General features: G+C 34.9%; 1 protein-coding gene across 3 annotated transcripts in view; it reads left to right on the top strand.

Moving 5' to 3' along the window:
* The window catches only part of LOC149531238 (short-chain dehydrogenase TIC 32, chloroplastic-like), a 75,072-nt gene extending 55,810 nt beyond the window's left edge, over nt 1-19,262 (top strand). Inside the window, exons 8-9 of one of the 3 annotated variants that reach the window (XR_016358407.1) lie at nt 17,798-18,085; nt 18,545-19,262. Coding sequence is in view for 2 of the 3 variants with exons in the window: in XM_089808450.1 (XP_089664576.1) it covers nt 17,798-17,974 (177 nt within the window). In the remaining variant the exon portion in view is untranslated. Of the gene's footprint in view, nt 1-17,797; nt 18,355-18,544 lie in introns of those variants that run through there. The other 2 variants (XM_089808451.1, XM_089808450.1) reach the window with 2 other exon arrangements.
* Nucleotides 19,263-20,386: the final 1,124 nt, after the last annotated feature.

Here is a 20,386-nt window from a genome sequence, read left to right on the forward strand (position 1 = left end):
CTACATCTATCCCTCCCCAAAAGGAAGTCGTCTTCTAGACAACTACTTAGAAAAAACTAAAAGAAAACCATAATTCAAGATGTAGGGTGGGAGTATGTCCCTTGATTAGATGCCCTTTCGCTGGTATGCCATAGATCTCGCTTTGTAGCCATTTGCTTAGCTTGAACTCCTTGAAGCAGTCACAAGGCTTCCATCCTATCCTTTTATGCTACTACCAAATTATCTTCTAGAGCCACTTTCTTCGGCTTCCATTTGGCTTCCATTCTTCTTGTCAACTCCTTTTCTTTGTCCATTCTCCTTATCAATACATTTTCTTGTTGAAGTGCCTAGAATGTCCCTCTAAACACTTCATCTCAACAAGTGACTGTATGAGGGCTAACTGCTCCAACCTGGGTATGGTATGTCCGACCTTCCATATTTCAACTGCATGTTCATGTCCCACTCCACTCTACACAAGTAAATTTCAATTTTTATGGTATTCTCTCTTCATAAATGCTACTAGTACTCTGCTTCTCTAACTATGGTATCTAAGTTCTTCCCCTAAGTCTGTTTTATGATCTCCTTTGATGCAGGTGCATCGAGCTTAGATTTTTGTGGACCCTATGGTTTGCACAATTGGGGATGTGTTCAAGGGATATTGGACAACCTTGTCCTAAATGCGCATAGAGTTTGGAGTAATTGTCTTGGAGTTAGAGCCATTTTAGTGGTTGTTGGTAACGTGTTCCTGGTTACTGGCAGAGCTTTGGAGATTGTATTTGTGAGCTTTGATCCAAGGGAGTTGGAGTGTGTGCTCTTGGATTTGGATAGTTGGTTAGCATGTGGACCTATGTCTAAGTGCACATATTCTTATGTGGTGTTATGAGTTAGTTATGCATTGTAAACTTCGGCCTTGTATTAATTTTATGTCATGCATTTAATGTTTGTAGCCAAGCCAACTTGTGGCTTGATGGGTATATTTAACGTGGGTGTATTTAACTAATGTAATTGGCTAGGCCAACATGTGGCTTGGTTTAGTATAAGTAGAGGGTCTTGTGGAGTCTAGAGTCATTATCATCCGACATGAAGAAGAGTAGTTGAGAAGAGCGAAGTTGGAGCAGAGCTAGTAGCTAAGTGTGGGTTTTGGAAACAAGAAGGTTGCTTGGTGGCTTGCGAGCACAAGTTGAGATTCTTCTTGGAGTTCTCTACCAGGTTGTGGATATGGGCTAGCTAGTGATTTGGATCTTGCTGAACTTTTATTGTAATTGTTGATGTATTTGGCTGTAACCTGAAAGGCCTTACAGTTGAGCATTTTGGATGAAAATCTTATTATGAGAATTGGCATTGTGTGGATTTAAATATTTGTGTTATTGTATATATTCCTGTGTTGCTGGGGGTTGGGACATCTCCTTCGGGGTTGTCTTGACTTGATAGTGCATCATCCTTAGCGGTCGATTCCATCCCTTGTAACTCCATTAGGAATTTTTCAACTTTTTTGCTCGAATGAAAGTGTTTTCATTCCTATCTCCAAGGGGTCCAAGTGCTCATGTTGTACTTCCATTCTATTGTCCATCTCCATCACCACGGGGGTTGGTGAAGGTGGAGGTATCATTTCAAACTTTCCCAACAATCTATTTTCCTCCTCCAACACTATGTCCTCAACTTGTGCTACCTTGTTTTTTGTACTCATTCCTTTCATGTGTTTCCCACTTTGTACTTCCTTTTGTTCTGTAGATTGAACCAAGGCAATTGGTTGAGCCACTTCTATGCCTTCTGGTGTCTCCAGTCTAATGCTATGTGCAACCTTCTAATGGCATCGAAGATCTATCATCTTAGTGCGCAATAGCCGGTCAAGAGTAATCAAGCTTGCTACTATTGGAAAAGAAATTTGTTTCGCACCCCACCAGGGAAGTAGCTGTCCTGTATTGCCTTCTACACCCTTTACTCCTTCCTCCTTATCTTCTAATGTACGAGTTAGCTATCCTATATCTGGTACACCCTGTGTACTAACCTACTACTTGTGCATACGAACTTGTTCCTTTGTATGGACTTGCTCCTTCGTACGGTCCTGCTCTTGCATATAGACATCCTCCTCCTGTGTACAGTCATTATTTTGTAGATCCACCTCTTTTGTACTAATATCCTTCGTACGGTCATCCTACGTATCATTGTAGTATAGTGGTGAGTATTCCGCTTGTCACACAAGTGACCCGGGTTCATTCTCCTACGACGACACCAAAATGTAGAATGTTTACCAAAAAAAATAGTCAAGCATGAATTCAAATGTATTAGTATCAACAAAGCATTTATTACCAACATCAAGCATACCAATAGTGGCGAGGGAAACTAGTTATTCTCTTTTGATTACCAAAAACAACAAGTACATCATTCAACTTGATTCAATTATGAGATGAGTTTGCATACAATAGACATGATGTTTTCGAGGCTGAAACGAAGAAGAAATGAGAAAGAAGGTGCAAAAAGAAGGAAAAATTCACAAAGTGGGAGTAGATATGAAGAGGTTGGATTCTGACCCCCTCATGTCCAAGCTTGGACAAGGAGGCATTAGATGCTGACCCCCTCTTGCCCACTCTTGGATGAAGACACCGAAAATTCTGCCACCTAATTGGGAAGAAATTTTTATTCAATAAGATTGGTGGCAATGAGAGAATGTGGAATTAAGTTTCAAAATCAGTTTTTGTCCAAGTATGGTCAAATTTGAAAGGCCAAAAAGGCAGCAAAATGTGAAAATCAAACTTTCAAAGAAGGATTTTGTGATCGAGACTTACAATTGGCTTGCAGGTGGCTTGGTACATTCCTAGAGGATTAGTCTCGCTATAGTTTTCTCCTTCCCAATCCCAACTTGGCAGAAATTATGACTAAGGTAAGGTTGGTTGGCTGTTGGGCTAGGTCATGGGGATAACTTTGGCTCAACAAAAAAAAGATTTGCAAGATTGAAGTGAAAATTGTGTGCCATGATGATTAGTTTGAGGTGAAATCTCAAGAAAACGGAAAACTTTGTGTCTGAAACCTTTATGAATACAAAAGTTACATGAAGGGATCAGAATTTGATCCCCTCTTGTCCACTTGTGGACGGGCCATCCGAAAATTCTGCCACCTTGTTTGGGGCTAAAAACTCATTTTCTTCCTAGGTCATTTAATGGGTGGAAATCAATTGTTTCATAGGCAAAACTAGTTTTTTAAAAGTGAAAAAATTCAGAGATTGAAGGCCGCGAATTGCAAAACTGCGCATAAGAATCAGAGTTTTGGAAGATAAATCATGTCGGAATCAGGCTTTTCAAAATATTGAGGATCCATCTAGCTTAGAATTTATAAAAAAATCAGAATCTCGTGGATAAAAAAACCAAGTATGAGGTATGAGGAGACTAATCCTTTGCAGACCTGAGAATTTAAATCAGAATTTCCTTGACAAGTAGCAAGGTTAGGAGCTTTAATGAAGGTTATAGATAAAATTTGATAGACTTTATATCTAATAAGATCATTCCAAATCATTATTTTGTCTCAGAATCACCATTGCCCCAATGCCCCATTGCAAATTGGGATCCCTTCTTTTTCTTTGGCAATAGGAGTTGTAACTTGTTCTCTTGTTGTCCTTAGTAGAAAATGTCTCTTAGGCCAGTTGAGAAGATGAGAGGGGATAAGATTGGAAATCTATGATCTTATTGAATAAAAAAGTCCAAGTTGTTAGCCATGTCTTGTCAACTATTGTGAGTAAGGTGAGAAGTTGAAAAAGAAAAACATGCAAGAAAATAACACTTGGTGGATGGAGATGAAGAAAGATAAAGTCAAGATGATCTCTAAGGGAGAAGTCAACTTGATGCAACTATGAGATTAGTTTGGATACAATAGACATGATGTTTTCAAGGCTGAAACAAAGAAGAAATGAGAAAGAAGGCATGAAAAGAAGGAAAAAATCACAAAGTTGCAAGGTGAAGTATACTTGTCCATGGGGAGTAGATATGAAGAGGTTGGATTCCGACCCCCTCATGTCCAAGCTTGGACAAGGAGGCATCAGATTCTGACCCTCTCCTGCCCATTCTTGGATGAAGCCACCGAAAATTCTGCCAACTAATTGGGAAGAAATTTTTATTCAATAAGATTGGTGGCAATGAGAGAATGTGGAATTAAGTTTCAAAATTATTTTTCCTCAACTGTGGTCAAATTTGAAAGGCCAAAAAGGCAGAAAAATGTGAAAATTAGACTTTCAAAGAAGGATTTTAGTCTCGCCATAGCTTGCTCCTTCCCAACCCCAACTTGGCAGAAATTAAGACCAAGATAAGGTTGGTTGGGCATTGGGCTGGGTCATGGGGATAACTCTTAGGTCAAAAAAAAAAAAAAAAAAAGACTTGCAAGATTGAAGTGAAAATTGTGTGCCATGATAAGTCTGACGTGAAATCTCAAGAAAATGGAAAACTTCGAGTCTGAAACCTTCGTGAATACAAAATTTTACATGAAGGGATCAGAATTTGATCCCCTCTTGTCCACTTGTGGATAGGCCACCCCCAAAATTATGCCACCTTGTTTGGGGCTAAAAACTCATCTTCCCCTCCAACTCGCTTCCTAGGTTATTTAATGGGTGAGAAATCAATTGTTTCATAGGCAAAACAATTTTTTTTTTAAAGTAAAAAAAATTCAGAGATTGAAGGTTGCAAATTGCAAAACTGTGCAAAAGAATCAAAGTTTTGGAAGATAAATCATTTCAGAATTAGGCCTTGCAAAATATTGAGGATCCATCTAGCTCAGAAGTTATAAAAAAATCAGAATCTTGTGGATAAAAAAAGCAAGTATGAGGAGACTAACCCTTTGCAGACTTGAAAATGTAAATCAGAATTTCCTTGACAAGCAGTAAGGTTAGGAGCTTTGATGAAGGTTATTAAAATTTGATAGACTTTGCATTGAAGAAGCTATTTCTAAATCATTGTTTTGTCTTAGAATCACAATCTGATATGAAGGACATAAAAGGTTCGTTGTATTTATAGTTGAAGTTTACTGGGATTGGTTTCAAGCCCATTGACTCCATTCTTTTGGTTTTGAAAGTTTAATCTGAGAATAAGAAATATGAAATTCAATCCATGCTTCCACCTTCTCTTGTATTTTCGTCCCAGGCCACCCATGTTGTATGAGACACTTGCTGAATTTTGTGCATCACCCTTTTTCCATAAACCTCAATTGTGTCGTTGCTACCTCTACTGCCACAGTTAGAGGCCTCATATCCGACTTCCTTTCTTGGTTTGCCATGTCTTGTGTGACAGCTGCGATAGTCCCCAATTCTACCAATAATCTCTATGCTCAGTCTTCCAATGGAGGGATGGGACTTTCTCCACCAATGGTTCCCACTTCTTGTTGTTTCCCATATGCTAACTCCCACCCTCATTCTCCCCAATCTCTGGTTTGGCCTGGGTAGCCTCTTCATCTTGGTCTCTCATCATCAAAGTGGGAGAGGGTGGTGGTATATATTGCACCTCTATCTAGGATTTTGCCAGCAAGTTGTCAGCTTTTGCATCCATATCTCCCCCTCCGTGATCACTCCCTTCCATCCCTGCCATCTCGGTGCCAACTGCCATCCCCACTACCAACTACCATCTAGGTACCAAGTGTAATCTCTACACTGCCAACTGCTATCTCCCCACTGCCAACTGCCATCTCTTCATTGCAAATTTCCATCTCTTCCTAGCATTTGGGTGCCAACCGCCATCTCCCCACTATCTACTATAATCTCTTCTCTATGGGCTACCATCCCTCGTATGCATTTCATCCGTACCACATCCTCATGTGCAACCTCCATCCCTACAACCTACTCCTTTCATATGGTCTCTGCCTCTTGTGCCTTGTGTGTTGCATTCTCATTTGGTACCTCAAATACATTTTTCAGCACTATACAAGGTAGCGGCCCTTGTTGTATGTGTACTACCCTCAATTTCTTTTGATGTCTCCCTTACGTCCCACTCCTGTGTTGCTGCCTTCTATCTACTACGACCAAGTACCACCTAAAACTTATTTTTCAAATTGGAGCATGTGATGTACCGAATGACACACCTTTGTATGTTGTGGACACTTCTACCTTACTTGATGATGCACTCCCCCTGTATCATGCACACTTTCAGTACCACACAAACTTGCATGTTGCACACCACCCATGCATACTCTGTGCACCACTCACACTCCATAGGCCACCCGCATGCACTTCGTATGCTGTGCATGACCCATACACACCCTGCACACACTCTAGAGACAGCACATACTGCACACGCCACTAGCATGGCCTCAAGTGGTCCGTATGAATCGAAGTGATCAGTATAGTCTGGAGTGAGCTGCACAACCTCGAGTGGTTTGTATGACCTAGAGGGACCTATACGACCCCCGAGTGACCCACATGGTCCAAAGTGACCCGCATGGTTTGGAGTGGTGTGCATGGTCTAGAGTGACTTGCATGACCTCAAGTGGTCCATATGACTCAGAGTGAACCGCTGTAATGATCCCTAATAGGGTCCTACTTAATTTCTCTCAAAATTCTCAATTAGGGTTTAGATTACATTCATTTCATTCGAATCATCATCATATGTAGAAGAAATAATAATTAACTTATAATTCATACTTAGTCTTAATTCCTTATTTTTCTCCTAATCCCCAACCCTAAGATAGATGGTAGAATTACCATGTTGAGGTGCAGAAATAGTCTCCAAGAGGCTCCCTCATGAACAAAGCCCGTTTTGAGAATCTTCTCATTGTGACCGAATTACTTTGCTACTCCTCTCATGAACTCCCTATTTGCTTAGTTGCATTAGTAAGGGATTAAATAATTAAATTAGATAAGTATTTTTACACTAATAATACATCTATTATACAAATAATTCCATATTATATATAATGAGTTTATTGATTACTCATTAAAATATCTCATATGAATGAATTAATTCATCAATAACTATATTATTTTCTATTAATCATATTCATAAAAGTTTCATATTTTAAAAAACATGAATATAAAAAAAATCAACTTTACATACCTATTAGGAAGGGAACTTTTTTAATGTATTTATCTTTGCTAGTTTTTCATGTTGCCTTTTCTTACCCAATGATTTTACTTTTTATGTGAAGTGCCTCTTTCTTTGTAAATCCTTTTTCCATATCTTTAGGGAGAATGTAATTTATATTTTGTTTCCTCTATTTTTTTCTCCTTCATTTTCTCCTTTAGTTTCTCTTCTTTTTTTTTGGTTCAATAATATACTCTCCTCTTAATATTCCTTACAATATTTATATCTATTAAGATGGTGTCTCTTGGTGAAGAGATGTATCTCCATAAATATCTTTTCATTTAATTTGATGGTGTTTATATTACAATCGACAATTGGTAATTTGTAGTTGTTTTACATGTAATTGTTATTCTCTTACAAATGATGTATTTAGTTTTACAATGACATTTCAAGATTAAAATTCCATTAACTTTGTATTAGAATAAATGGCTTTACATAATTAAATAAATAATTTATATTGATTAGATATTAGATTATCTAATTTGTTTTTTTGAAATTAGATATAGATTTATTTAATATTAGAAATGAATAACTTAATTTCTTTAGAGACTTTAATGTTTAATTGTATTTATTATTTATATATTTACATTTTAGAATTGTTATTTTTTTGGCATTTAATAACTTTTTTTTAAGAGGGGTAAACGCTTTGACTTGGAGCTATGAACCAGTGAGGTCACAAATGGGGGACCTCATCCCCATTAGATTTGAACCTTGATGGCAAGGATAACAACTTAACAACTTAACCATCACAACATGCCACTATTGGCTTGACATTTAATTACTTAACATATGATTATAAGTAATATTATTTATTTAATAACAAACACTATTTGTTAATATATAATTCATATCAAGAATTTAGTCATCTATTCAAAGGAATGTATAAGTTGGAACAATTCATATACGAGTTATATTTTGTGTGTGTATATATATATATATATCTATGTCGAGCATCAATCATGACACTTGCACAACCCTAAGTGTTTTTGCATGGCCCAAAGTATCCTGTTCGACCTAGAGTGGCCCACAGGACTTAGAGTGACCTGCACGGCTCAAAATGGTCCACATAATTGGGAGTGACCTGCACGACCCAGAGTGGTCTACATGGCTTGGAGTGACCCGCATGGCTCAGAGTAGTTTGTATGCCAAGTAGGACATTACAGAGCAAGATAATTTTTCTGTTGTTTCTTCTTCTTCCAAGCTGCTATGTATTTTTTTCCACTCTGCAGCAGTTGTTATCTGTGACATATGACAGTAGTATGAACTATACAGATGAGGGATGCAACAATTGGTGTCTTGCTTGTATGTTGCTTCTTGTATGCTGTTGTTTGATTTTGTCATCTGTACTCTACCTACCAATCCTATTAGCCCCTTCTACACAGGTAGTACAACCAACCCTTGATGGAATAATTATCATTGATGTCAAAGGGTTTCACTAGCAAGGACAAAAATATTAGCACAACCACCATCAATGTCAAAGTTATGAATATGAACTTACAAGAAGTCACATCTGGAAGAGTCTTGTATTAATGAAGGAACTATAATGAGTAGCTTGGAGGTGGCATACCATTGATTAAGATTTGACTACAAATATGTAGAAGAGAGAAGACTAAATCAAGGGGTGCTTGCTTTCTTGCTAGGCCAAACTTTAAGTGAATGGATATGTAGATGCAAACTGTGATATCATTATGCATTAAGCAATGATCAAGGAGATGCAAGAGTTAATATACAAAGAAGATTGGATTCCTCAGATTCGAAGAATTGTTATGAGAACTATTTCTAATTCATATACAAAATTATATAAGATGTGTGATATTACACAATATTCCGTGGAAGCAAATTAATATGAACAACAGTGATTACAGCTAAAGAACTGATATGAAGAACGCTGATTATAGTGTGAGACAGGAATAATTCAGCTAAGACAAAGATCCTAATTGAAACGTCAAAGACAACAATAAAAATAAGGATTCAATATTATATGTTAAAGCTTAAAGGCTGTGATACATATTATACAGAGCAGAGACAATTCAATACAAAGATGCCAGCAGCATAATGATTGATAGATATCAAATAAACGATGTGTAAAGAAGAGTTATTCATGGAACGATTGTAAATGGAAGAATTGAAGCGTTGCATATTATACATGTATTAGACGGTAAAATCAGAAGGCCCAATATTGCCCAGAATCAGTGTGTGAGTCCTGAAATAATAATATGATGGAGACTATAGCAATATGATTGCAAACTGCAACCATGTCTTCATCCGTTGAAAGTATAGACGAGATTTCTTAAGGAGGAATTTTTTCGTAAGTTTAATATCAGCAAAGGATTTACATCATCAACAATCATCAAACAAGTATTTGGAAGAGGGCAATGTACGCATCTCCAGATCATTGGTGGAATCAAATCAATTCTGTCAATTCACAGTTGGTCACTGTATTGAGAGAAAATGAGTCAGAGATATATGAATCATTGGGCTGGAAGAAATTGTTCTGAAGTATTAAAGATTTAAAACCACCATGGAATGATGGAGTCAACCTGTGCCTGATCATCATTAATATGCCATCATGTGCGTATGGTGATCTTGTCTTATGTGTAAACATTAAAGAGAAAGCCCTCCTGATAATTACCTTATCATAATTTAAATTTAAAAAGATATTATTTAGTTAAAGGAGATACAACTTTTCAGTTTGAGAAGTCATGTCTTTTAGTTGAAAAGAATATTTTTAAAAAAAAATCTCAAAAAGAAAAGCAGTGGCATGAAGAATATGAAGTGAGAAACAATGTGATTGCGGATTTGAGTGTATTTGGTATAATAAGGAAGATTGTTAATGAAAAGAGTAAATGTGAATTTGAGGCATTTGTGAAGAGTGTAGAAGAAAGAATGTGTGATATATAAGGGAGAAGAAGTCAGCAGATTTGGAAGTGTGAGTGCAAGTAAAAGGAATATATATATATATCAGAATATAAAGAAAGTGAAAGTGTGAGAAGAAAATTATTGGTTAACTCCAAAGTTAGGGAAGGAAATAAATGGCGCCCATCATCAGGTTGAATATGCAACTATATAAAGGTGGAGTTTCAGATTTTCATCAGCAGTGGGAGTAGGAGCTTCGAGTAGGTTGGAGCCTACGAAGTGTGGGAGTAGGAGCTTCAAGTAGGTTAGTGCTTGCAAAGTGTGGGAGTTGGAGCTTCCAATGAGTCAGTACTCATAAACAAAGGGGTTGGAGCCTCTAGTAGGTTGGAACCTACAAATCATTGTAAAAGAACAAGTTTATATAAAATCATTTATTTGCCATGGTTTTTCTTGCATTGGGTTTCCATGTAAATCTTGTGTCACTGTGTTCATGTGCATAATTTGTTTATTTCAATATTTGAAGTTGTTATTTGGATAAAAGTTTTAAATTGGAAAATTTGTTATTATGCTGATTCACCCCCCCCTCTCAGTATAATCCTATGCTCTTCAACCCTATCAATCCCTTCTACATGGGTTGTATGCTCAAACTTGTCAATGCCCTTCTGCATGGGTCATATGACTAAGCCTGTCAATCCCTTCTGCATGGGTTGTACAACCAACCTTGTCAATCTCCTCCGCACATGTCGTACAACACAGATGCAGAGAATTCAATTTATGGTTTGTATGTTGCCTTCTAGTACTAGTATTTCCTGTATGGAGCAAACAATGTGTGTTTCTCTAAACTGAACACATATGAATGAATTATTTTCCTTCCCTCCTATTTTTGTCGTATGACACATGATTGCTTGTGGGTGAATTTCTTCTTTGCACCGCACTCTTTCACATTTTCCCTTTGGATTTTTCGTTAATTCTCTTAATTTCCTTTGTTTTTGTGGTGTTTTCTATCCTTTTTCACCCTTGGCATTCTTTCCCTTAAATTTGTTAAGATGATTTTTTGTCCTCCTGACTGCCTTTTCTAGTGTTCACATTCTTGGTTTCTTTATGTATTAGTTTACTTCCTCTTCAACTTCAATCTCCAAAATCTCTAGTATGTTGCAGCTAGGATGAAATACTTCATAGTTCTCCATCTGCAAGTGAAATAGTCCATTGAGGGAACTTCTTTCATCCTCGGAGAAACTCCCAAGTCTTAGTATTCCTTCATCTTTCGATTCCATCATTCCTTCCTCACCAAACTCTACTCCTTTTGACTTAGAGTTTGATGCTAGTGCTTAGCTGACTACCTGGTTCGTTAGGTCGATGACATATTTGTGCCCATCACTCTTGATGGAGAGAGTTCTCTTCTAATTGTGGTTGGCTTTTGTTGTGATGAGCCAAACCCTGCGAAGGAGAGCCTCATACCCCTTTTTCTCCAGTGATATGACAACAAAATCAAGCAAGAATTTCCCAAGTCTCAGTATCCCCTCATTGTGTTGTTCCATTCCTCCTTCCTCACCAAACTCTACTCTTTTTGACTTCGATTTTGATGCCAACTAACTTACTACTTGGTTCCTTAGGTTGATGGAGAGAGTGTTCTTCATCCAATTGTGGTTGGCTTTTGTTGTGATCAGCTAATCCCTACCAAGGAGAGTGTCATATCCCTTTTTCTCTAGTGACATGACAACAAAATCAAGGAAGAATTGTCGGGTCCCATTAATAACCTTCTACGCCATAAGTGTTTCAATTGTTTTTATGCCATGTTGGTCGACACCTACCAAGTGGTAAGTCGGTGACCAAAGTGTTGGTTTGCTAAGGGCCTTCCATGTCTCTTCTGGGAGAATATTAATGCAAGATCCTCCATCCATAGTGGCATTGGTGAGGGTTTGGCCCATGATTTCCATATCCACCACAACCGAGGTCTATCCTGCACCCACTACCAACAACATAGGATCAAATGCTAATTCAACTCTAATCCTAAGGGCCCGTTTGGCTGCATGAATTGCCGAATGTGACATCCATCTATGCTGTAATAAACTCCCTTCTGGTATTCGTGCATTCTTAAATAAAGTTCTAGAATATCATTTGGACCTGTTTGGTTGACCTAGAAGAGGAGTCGAAATATGCATATTCTATATTTGGTTGCAACAATTGAAATAGGAATTAGAATAAGTTTTGTTTTAAAATTTTAATAATTAATTATTATTTTTAGTTTGGTAATATTTTAAATAAACAAGAATTTTTATTTATAAAAACTCGGTTTTTTTTTTAATATCGATAAACGGCCAAGGCCTTGATTTTATTAATTAATAAAAACTATTAAATTACAATAAAGTACCTCCATTCAAACGGGCATTGGTAGGAAAGAATGGGGAAGAAAACCTCCAGTCTAGGTTGGGACCTTGGTCCTTTATTATTACACCATAAAAGGGGCATACCCCAGTCAATTTATTACAATAGTCATTATTACAATAGGGAAGATTGTAATACAATTGAGTACAAATAATCAAATGAATTATATATACAATTGAGAGCTATTGTAGATGAACCATTCTAGCCATTGCATTTTACTATCTTCCATTACTAAATGATCCATTCATCTCGGCCTTGCTGTCTTGACAATTTGTATGGTTAGCAATAGTACTATATTTATCTTCCTAGACATAAAAGATACCTTGGAAAGAATATACTATTTCCCATAACTTTGATTTATAACTATATCCTGCTATACTTAAAATGAGGCTTACCAACTCATCAAAATTAGTAATTACCCATACAAAATAGACTAAATCCATAAAATTGTCAGCAAAATTGTTAATATTCAATCCCTGTCAGAAATTTTTTATTTATGCTTGATAAAAACCAAATTTTTTAATTAGCCTTTATTTTATTTTTTAAATTGATTTTATAAGTGAAAGATATACCACAACCTTTGAAATTCATCAAAATTAAAAGGACATATTAAATTGTGTATTATAAATTTAATTCTAAATTAAATCAAATTATTTTAGTGAGTATAAGATCAAAACTGAAATCATATTATTTTTTAATATGTTAAAGAAAATAAAAAATACAAATAAGTCGAGATTATTAATATGATATTTAAATGATCTTTTAACATAGTTTTAATTATAAGACTAAACACAAGATTTTTTCGTAAAGATAATTTTATGAAAGTTAAGAAAAGATATCAAAACTGATATTTTTCTTTTTTGTCATTTCAAAACAAACACATATTAAACATTAAATAATGTTGACCTAGTTTATATCTTATGATGAATGAAGAAAATAGTCAAAAAATGCATTTGAGTGGCAAAATACAATCAAACGGCAAAGTCACAGACCCGACAACCAATCAAATTTGGTTTATTAATAACTGGAATAAGAATAAGCTATTTTTATTCCATCTTTCTTTAGGAATTCTGCTATGCTCATTTTGGGGTCAAATTAGGATAGGTGAATTCTAATTCCAATTTTGTATTTTGCAAACAAACGTCAAATTGGCGAATGCAGGTATGTAGATTTTCCTATTCCTGCCCAATTCCTGCAACCAAACGGGGCTTGATTGAATCTATCAAAAGCTAATTCTAACTTGATTATAACCTTATTTGAACTTTAATCCTAATCCTGACGTGAATTAACCCCTTATCCTAATTTAATGCTAATTGAACCCTAACTCTAATTGAATCCTTATTTTGAATCCTAAATGTAATACCATACCCTAACCTCGAACATTAGTTGGACCCTAATACTAATCCAAACCCTTACACCAAGGCTCACTCAAATTAAATCTTAAGTATTTAACTCTAAAACCTACTTTGAACCCTAATACTAATCCAGACCCTAACCCCAAGGCTCGCTCTAATTAAATCTTAATCACAATTAAACCTTAACTATTTAACTCTAAACCCTAATTGAATTTGAATCCTTATTAAACCCCAATGCTAATAAAATCCAAAACCTAATTGAACTCTAACCTTAATTAAACTATAACCCTATTTGAAGCTCAATTTTAATCCTAGTCTTATGCTCTATCACAAAACCCTAATATTTGACCTATTCAAATCCATAACGTAATCAAATTGTAACCTTAATTAATCCCTAACATTAGCTCCATCCTTGATTGTAAAATCCTAATCTTAGGCCTATTTTAACCTCATTGTAATCAACCCCATGGTTAAATACAAAAGCCAATAACCCTAATGAAACCTTAAACTTAACCCTTATTGAACTCTAGCTATAACCTCGATCCATAACCCTATCCTAATTCATCTCTAATCCTAATTGAAACCTGATTGTAATCCTAACCTTAATTATTATCAAATGCTAACCCTAACCTTACTGTAATCCTATTTGAATTTTAATCCGAACCTTAACTTGAATTGCCCCTTAATCCTAATTTAATGCTAATTGAACCCTAACTCTAATTGAATTCTTATTGAGCTCTAAATGTACTACCATACCCTAACCTTGAACAGTATTTGGACCCTAATATGAAGCTAATCCCTAACACCAAGCCTCACTCTAATTAAAACTTAATCGTTATTAAACCTCAATGCTAATTGAGTTCTAGCCCTTACTTTGAACCCTAATTGAATTCTAATCCTTATTAAACCCTAATGATAATTAAATCTAAAACTCATAGACTCTAATTGAATGCTAAGTCTATATGTGATTGAACTCTTAGCCTAACCCTAATCAAATATCAACTCCATTCGAATCGTAACCCTAATTAGACCAAATTTAATCCTAGCTTTAATTGTACTTTAACATTATTGCTAATGTTTGTCAAATCTTAAGCCTAATAATAACTCTTATTAACCCTTATACCTAACTGTAATTAAAACCCTAAGACTAGTTAAGTTATAATTTTAAGTGTAGTTTTTAATGAACCCTAGCGATAACCCCAACCTTGATTTAACCAACATTCTATTTAAACCATTACCTTTGTTGGTAAATCCTATGAGACCAAACTATTGAAGATAGATACACACACACACATATATATGTATATATATTTATTATGTGAGATATATATATATATCTAAAATACTAATAGGAGAAATTAATATAATAATGATTTAAAGATAGTATATGTATATATATACATACATATTTATGTAGTTACATAATCTATTGTCATTATATAATCTCATAATAATGAATAGACATGTCCCATGAAGGGACATGTCTCTCCTTGCCTCATTCTCAATATAAATGCAAGGGAGATCAGCACATTTGGAAAACACATAAATAATAGAAAATGCTATTGCATTTGTAGTGATCATTCCTCAACATGGTATCAGTTCATGTTGCAAATGTAAGATAAGGAATAAAGGATGAAGGAGAACAAAACATACATCGACAATAGGGATTTAAGTTAGAAGTGAGAGGTTACATAGTGAGAAAATCAATATGGGTAATGTAGACCTTTAATTTCAGTAATGTGCATGCAATGCGGGGCACGTTGGACTAATTATACTCTATGATAGGCCCTTTTTTGATAAGACTCGCTGAGAGGAGTTATTATTGTTCAACCCGTTTGAATGAAACCTAGCCTCGGAGTTGGAGGCAATGAACACAGAGCACTAAATAAAGATCATGCAACACTTCTTTAACCATAAGTACAATACTATCGAATGAATTACCATTATTAATATCAAAAGCAATAACCGATTACACATGTCTAGCCCATTGACTTAAAGCAATATCCTATGGGGCTAACCTATATATATATATATATATATATATAATATTATGTGAGATATAATATATAATTATATATAGATATATATCTAAAATACTATTAGGAAATTAATATAATAATGATACACACACACATATACATACATATTTATGTAGTTACACAATCAATTGTCATTATATTAATTTCAAAATAATGAATAGACATGTCCCATGAAGAGACATGTCTCTACTTGCCTCATTCTCAATATAAATGCAAGCAAGATCACTACATTAGGAAAAAAACATAAATTATAGGAAGTGCTATTACATTTGCAGTGATAATTCCTCAAAAACATTAAATATCCTTGACCCCTAAAGCTAACCTAATTGAACTTAAACCTGACTCTAACTCTAACTCTAATTGAATGTTAATATTTATCATACCTCTAATTGAACCATAATCCTGATTGAATGCTAAATGAACTCTAATCCTAACTTTGAGCCTTACTTGAACACTAATCTTAACACATCTTTTTCCTAATTGAATCCTAACCCCAATCCTAACCTTAATTGATCCTTATCCTAACACTAATTGAACCCTTATTGAATTGTAACCATAATGGACCATATCTCTAACCTAAATCTAACACTAGCTAAACCATAACTGTAAATGAACACTAACCTTTTGTGACTATTGCTAATTTAATCTATTTGTCTAAAATTTCATAAATGATATATTTAAAATTATAAAAATAAATATACTCTCTAAATATTCAGTTGAACACTTAGTTGCATTGAATGAAATATATGGCTGAGTCATCCATCAAACATCGTCCAAATAATATCATAAACAATTTTATCTATTTATATTAATGAAAGTATTGAAAGGTAATGAGAGTAGTGATTAGATTAACTTATAAGCTCAACAAATTTTGAATCAAAGAGAGGTAATTGGTAGGTACATTCTATTGGAATTATGAGTTGATAAATATTATTTTGCATTCTCCCTATGAATAATTAATGATGACAATATTATCGCCACCATACCTTACTTCTTAATGCTTAAGCCATTTCTTGATTTAGTTGGTATAAATCTTCCTTATTGGGTAGCAAATAAGGTGGTAGATTATTGACTATTATTTGTTATTATTAGTCCTGCCAAGAGGGTAGAAGTGCTGCCTTAGTTGGAAATATTGTCATTTGGGCATGAATTGCTGCCCCTATTGGATTTAAGAATAATTATTGTTAGACTTAATTTGGTAACCTCACCTAGTAGAGTTATCTATAAATCCCTTGTAAAGGAAGTGCAAATTATGGAGCCTATTATTTTCTTAATGGGATATGTAGGAAGGACCAATGAATTGGTTCCTTAGCAATATCTAGAACTAGGGTCGTTTAAAGAACTTTATTGAGTGTAAGTATGTAGGTTGATGGTGAAGAGTTGCTGCTATTAGCATGGATTGGTAAGGTTATAAATTAAATCACTTTTATATTGGAATATAGAAATATTTTACACCTTAATTTAACACAGAAAAATATCAATAAGAAAGACAACTATAATATATTAATTAGTGTGGTCATTTTATTCATGTTCCATGAAATAAACAAATTACCAAGGTATGGAATTTGTTACACCTATAATTAAACTATTATGCATGAAAAAAAGGTTGTATTAGCAAAGTTTGGTTTTAACATTCTCACCTAATGTGCACAAAACTTAGTGGGAAATTGTATTGGTGTCCAAATTTTTTCCCATTACAATAATTTTAGTTCAGAATACATATTGAGTGGATCCACTCTTAGAATTGAATTATACCTTTTTGTAATCAGCACAATTTTTTAGAGGCATGGAAATCACTATATATTGAGTGGATCCACTCTTAGAATTGAATTGCACCTTTTTGTAATCAGCACAATTTTTTAGAGGCATGGAAATCACTAACAAGAAAAATAAATTCTCACAACTTTCCATTGAGTGTACTTGAAATAGTAGATTGCCAGTTGCCACATTTTGTTTTCCTTAATCTGCGTTTCATACTATGAACATGAATTGTCCTTTGGAAAGATTCTATGTTTCTGTTTGAAGTATTTTCAAATAAAAATTTATCATGGGAATGTTGCACTTTAGTAAATTCTTGTGTTTTGAAGGCATTAGAGTAAATGCCACTATGTTTCTTTCACTGTTGTTTCAGGGTGCAGCTACTACTTGTTATTTGGCTCTGCATCCTAATCTGAATGGAATAAGCGGGAAATACTTTTCTGATTGTGAAGAGGCAAAACCAACTCCGAATGCTACTAATCCTGCATTGGCAAGACAACTATGGGATTTCAGTGAGAAGCTTGTGTCAGAAGTTTCATTTACCGATTGAGCATTTCGAGTTTGAGGACATTCTTTGTATCAGATTCTTATGACTCAACTGAATGATAATTGCTACAATGCAAGAGCTAAAACTCGTTCATATACAAGGATGACTTTCACGGTAGAGATGTATTTGGTTTGTGTTTGTGTTTTTTTTTGGTGTAGTAGAAGACTAGAACTCAGCATTATCTAGGTGTCTATAACATGGAATTTACCATTAAATTGAGTGTCTTTTAGCAGTGAGAAAATACTTACCCTTGAGAGTATTTTGTAGAGCTACTTTAGTTGGTAGACAATACCGATTAGTGAATTAATACATTTCTATCATTTGGAGTGCCACAGCAAATAAAAGAAGACATGTCAAATAGGAGAAAAGCATCTCTATTACAACTTCTGACCATTTTTTATAATGCATAATTATGTAAACTAAATCACTGAATTTCGTAAAAAATTAAAATGTGAAATAATAAGTCTTTGTTGAAAATTTCTAGAATTCATCCAATCAATGAAATTTTTTCAGAATTGAGTGTTTTCTGGAAAATTAGAAAAGTGAAAGTGTGATCTTTTTTAAACACTGCAGGAATGGGTGGGGTAGCCCCCGTCCCGACGGCAGCACGCGGAGTAAACTTTTTCAAATAACTTGGTGACACTGTTGTTAAATACACTCAATACCACATAGGCTTGCGCAGATTCGACCTCGTGCCTACCACAGGACACTCTTACGGTTACCTATTGAGCTAATTCCTGGCCTGTGAAAGTCTGACTTTCATGCATAGTGAAAACATGCACATCATGTAGAGGATGGGGTATCCGTATAATGTGTAGAATACGATAATGTGAGCTCGACACAGAAGATATGACGCATTCTATAAATATAAATAGATTTTCCTTTCACTAAATTGTCAATTGAATCAAAAGAGCACTGCTAAGGTTCAAAGATTAAGACGTAAGAAGGAAATGTATAAAGAATGTGTACAAAATGCTAAAAATTAACAGCAGATTGGTCTACTGTACTGTCCTGCATTTTAAAGTTATTATGCATACTATTTTTTATAACAGTTTAAATAGGACTGGAGCATATTGCTTGAAAATTACTTCCAAAAAAGCACCAAAGACAGGTCAAAATTTCTCAGTATAAGAGCCAAAAGAACAGACTGTAAAGGAGTAGAATATAAGCTCTGGCAAGATGGATATACAAAAGCACAAAAATGTATTCTTACACCATAATGGGAGAAATGTAGACTTGAATTATCATCTTATATATAGAACACTAAATATATAAATGAACTCTTCACTCATTGAGTTTATTGTTAGCTGACATATATTAAATGTCAATAAGTTGTTTTTATAGTTTCTCATCGCCTTATTAGGTTCCCTAATTAAAAATTAGTCCGATCCACTCTATTTATGCTGGAACTGGTTTGGAATTTAGTATATTGTCGTTGGATTGATTAGTACTTAGTTCTTGCTGCAAATTATTAAGTTGGAGATAATATTGCAACAATCATATGTTTTCAGTCACAGATATTTTGATTTTCTATTAGATTTGCTCTATATTGTGGAAGGATCACCATATATTTGCCACTTTGTTTTCTTAAAGATTGGATGAATTAATTGATATGGATTCTTTTCAGCTGTAAATGTTTGGCAATATGAACACATAAGTTCAAACGCCTTATTTTTATTAGTTCCTGCTGGGAACTGTAGTGATGGGCTTGACATTAAACACTGATTAAAACAGTATTTTTTAGGCAATCACCAACTTTCTTTTGTTTCTATATATTGATAATTTGAACATTAAAGATATTACCATGCTAGGAAGTTAACAAGGGTGGAAATTTGACACATTATTATTGGTGAACAAAAGGCACCCATGGATTTTAAAGCAAGAGAATGCACGAACCCCTATACATCATCTCTGAGATGACCTGCACTGTTTCTGATTGGGCCTGGCTTCATTGACTGCATACTGTCAGAAGTATGGTCCCTTCTTGCACGTCTTCAATGTTTTGGATGGACAATTTCTTCAATTTTATTTTATTTTTAATTTTTTTCACTACTATTTGACAGCTGGTTTCTTTGTATTGACATCTGTTGGTATTCTTCATTCAAATGCAACTATGTGTGGTTTATTCTTTGCATTGGAAATAACAAAAACAGAACATTTTAGGCCTGTATGAATGAATGAAGTTTTTCATATCATCTGTGAAGCCAAACAACCTATGGGACCCACGGGTAGCTAACAACGAAAAGAAGAGTGTACGCAAATGCCACGATCCCCATCAAATACCTAGTATCTCTTTTCTCTCTGCAGCTTGGATCTTCTGCTATGTAATTTTGTTAGGAGATCCACTACCTTTATGATCTTTTCTTCTTCAAATATGATGTAATGTCATTTGGTCTCAACCACCCCTTGAGAGTG

Source organism: Cupressus sempervirens, chromosome 11 (genome assembly GCF_028749045.1).
Source record: "Cupressus sempervirens isolate cs-2001-9-10 chromosome 11, ASM2874904v1, whole genome shotgun sequence".
NCBI lineage: Eukaryota > Viridiplantae > Streptophyta > Pinopsida > Cupressales > Cupressaceae > Cupressus > Cupressus sempervirens.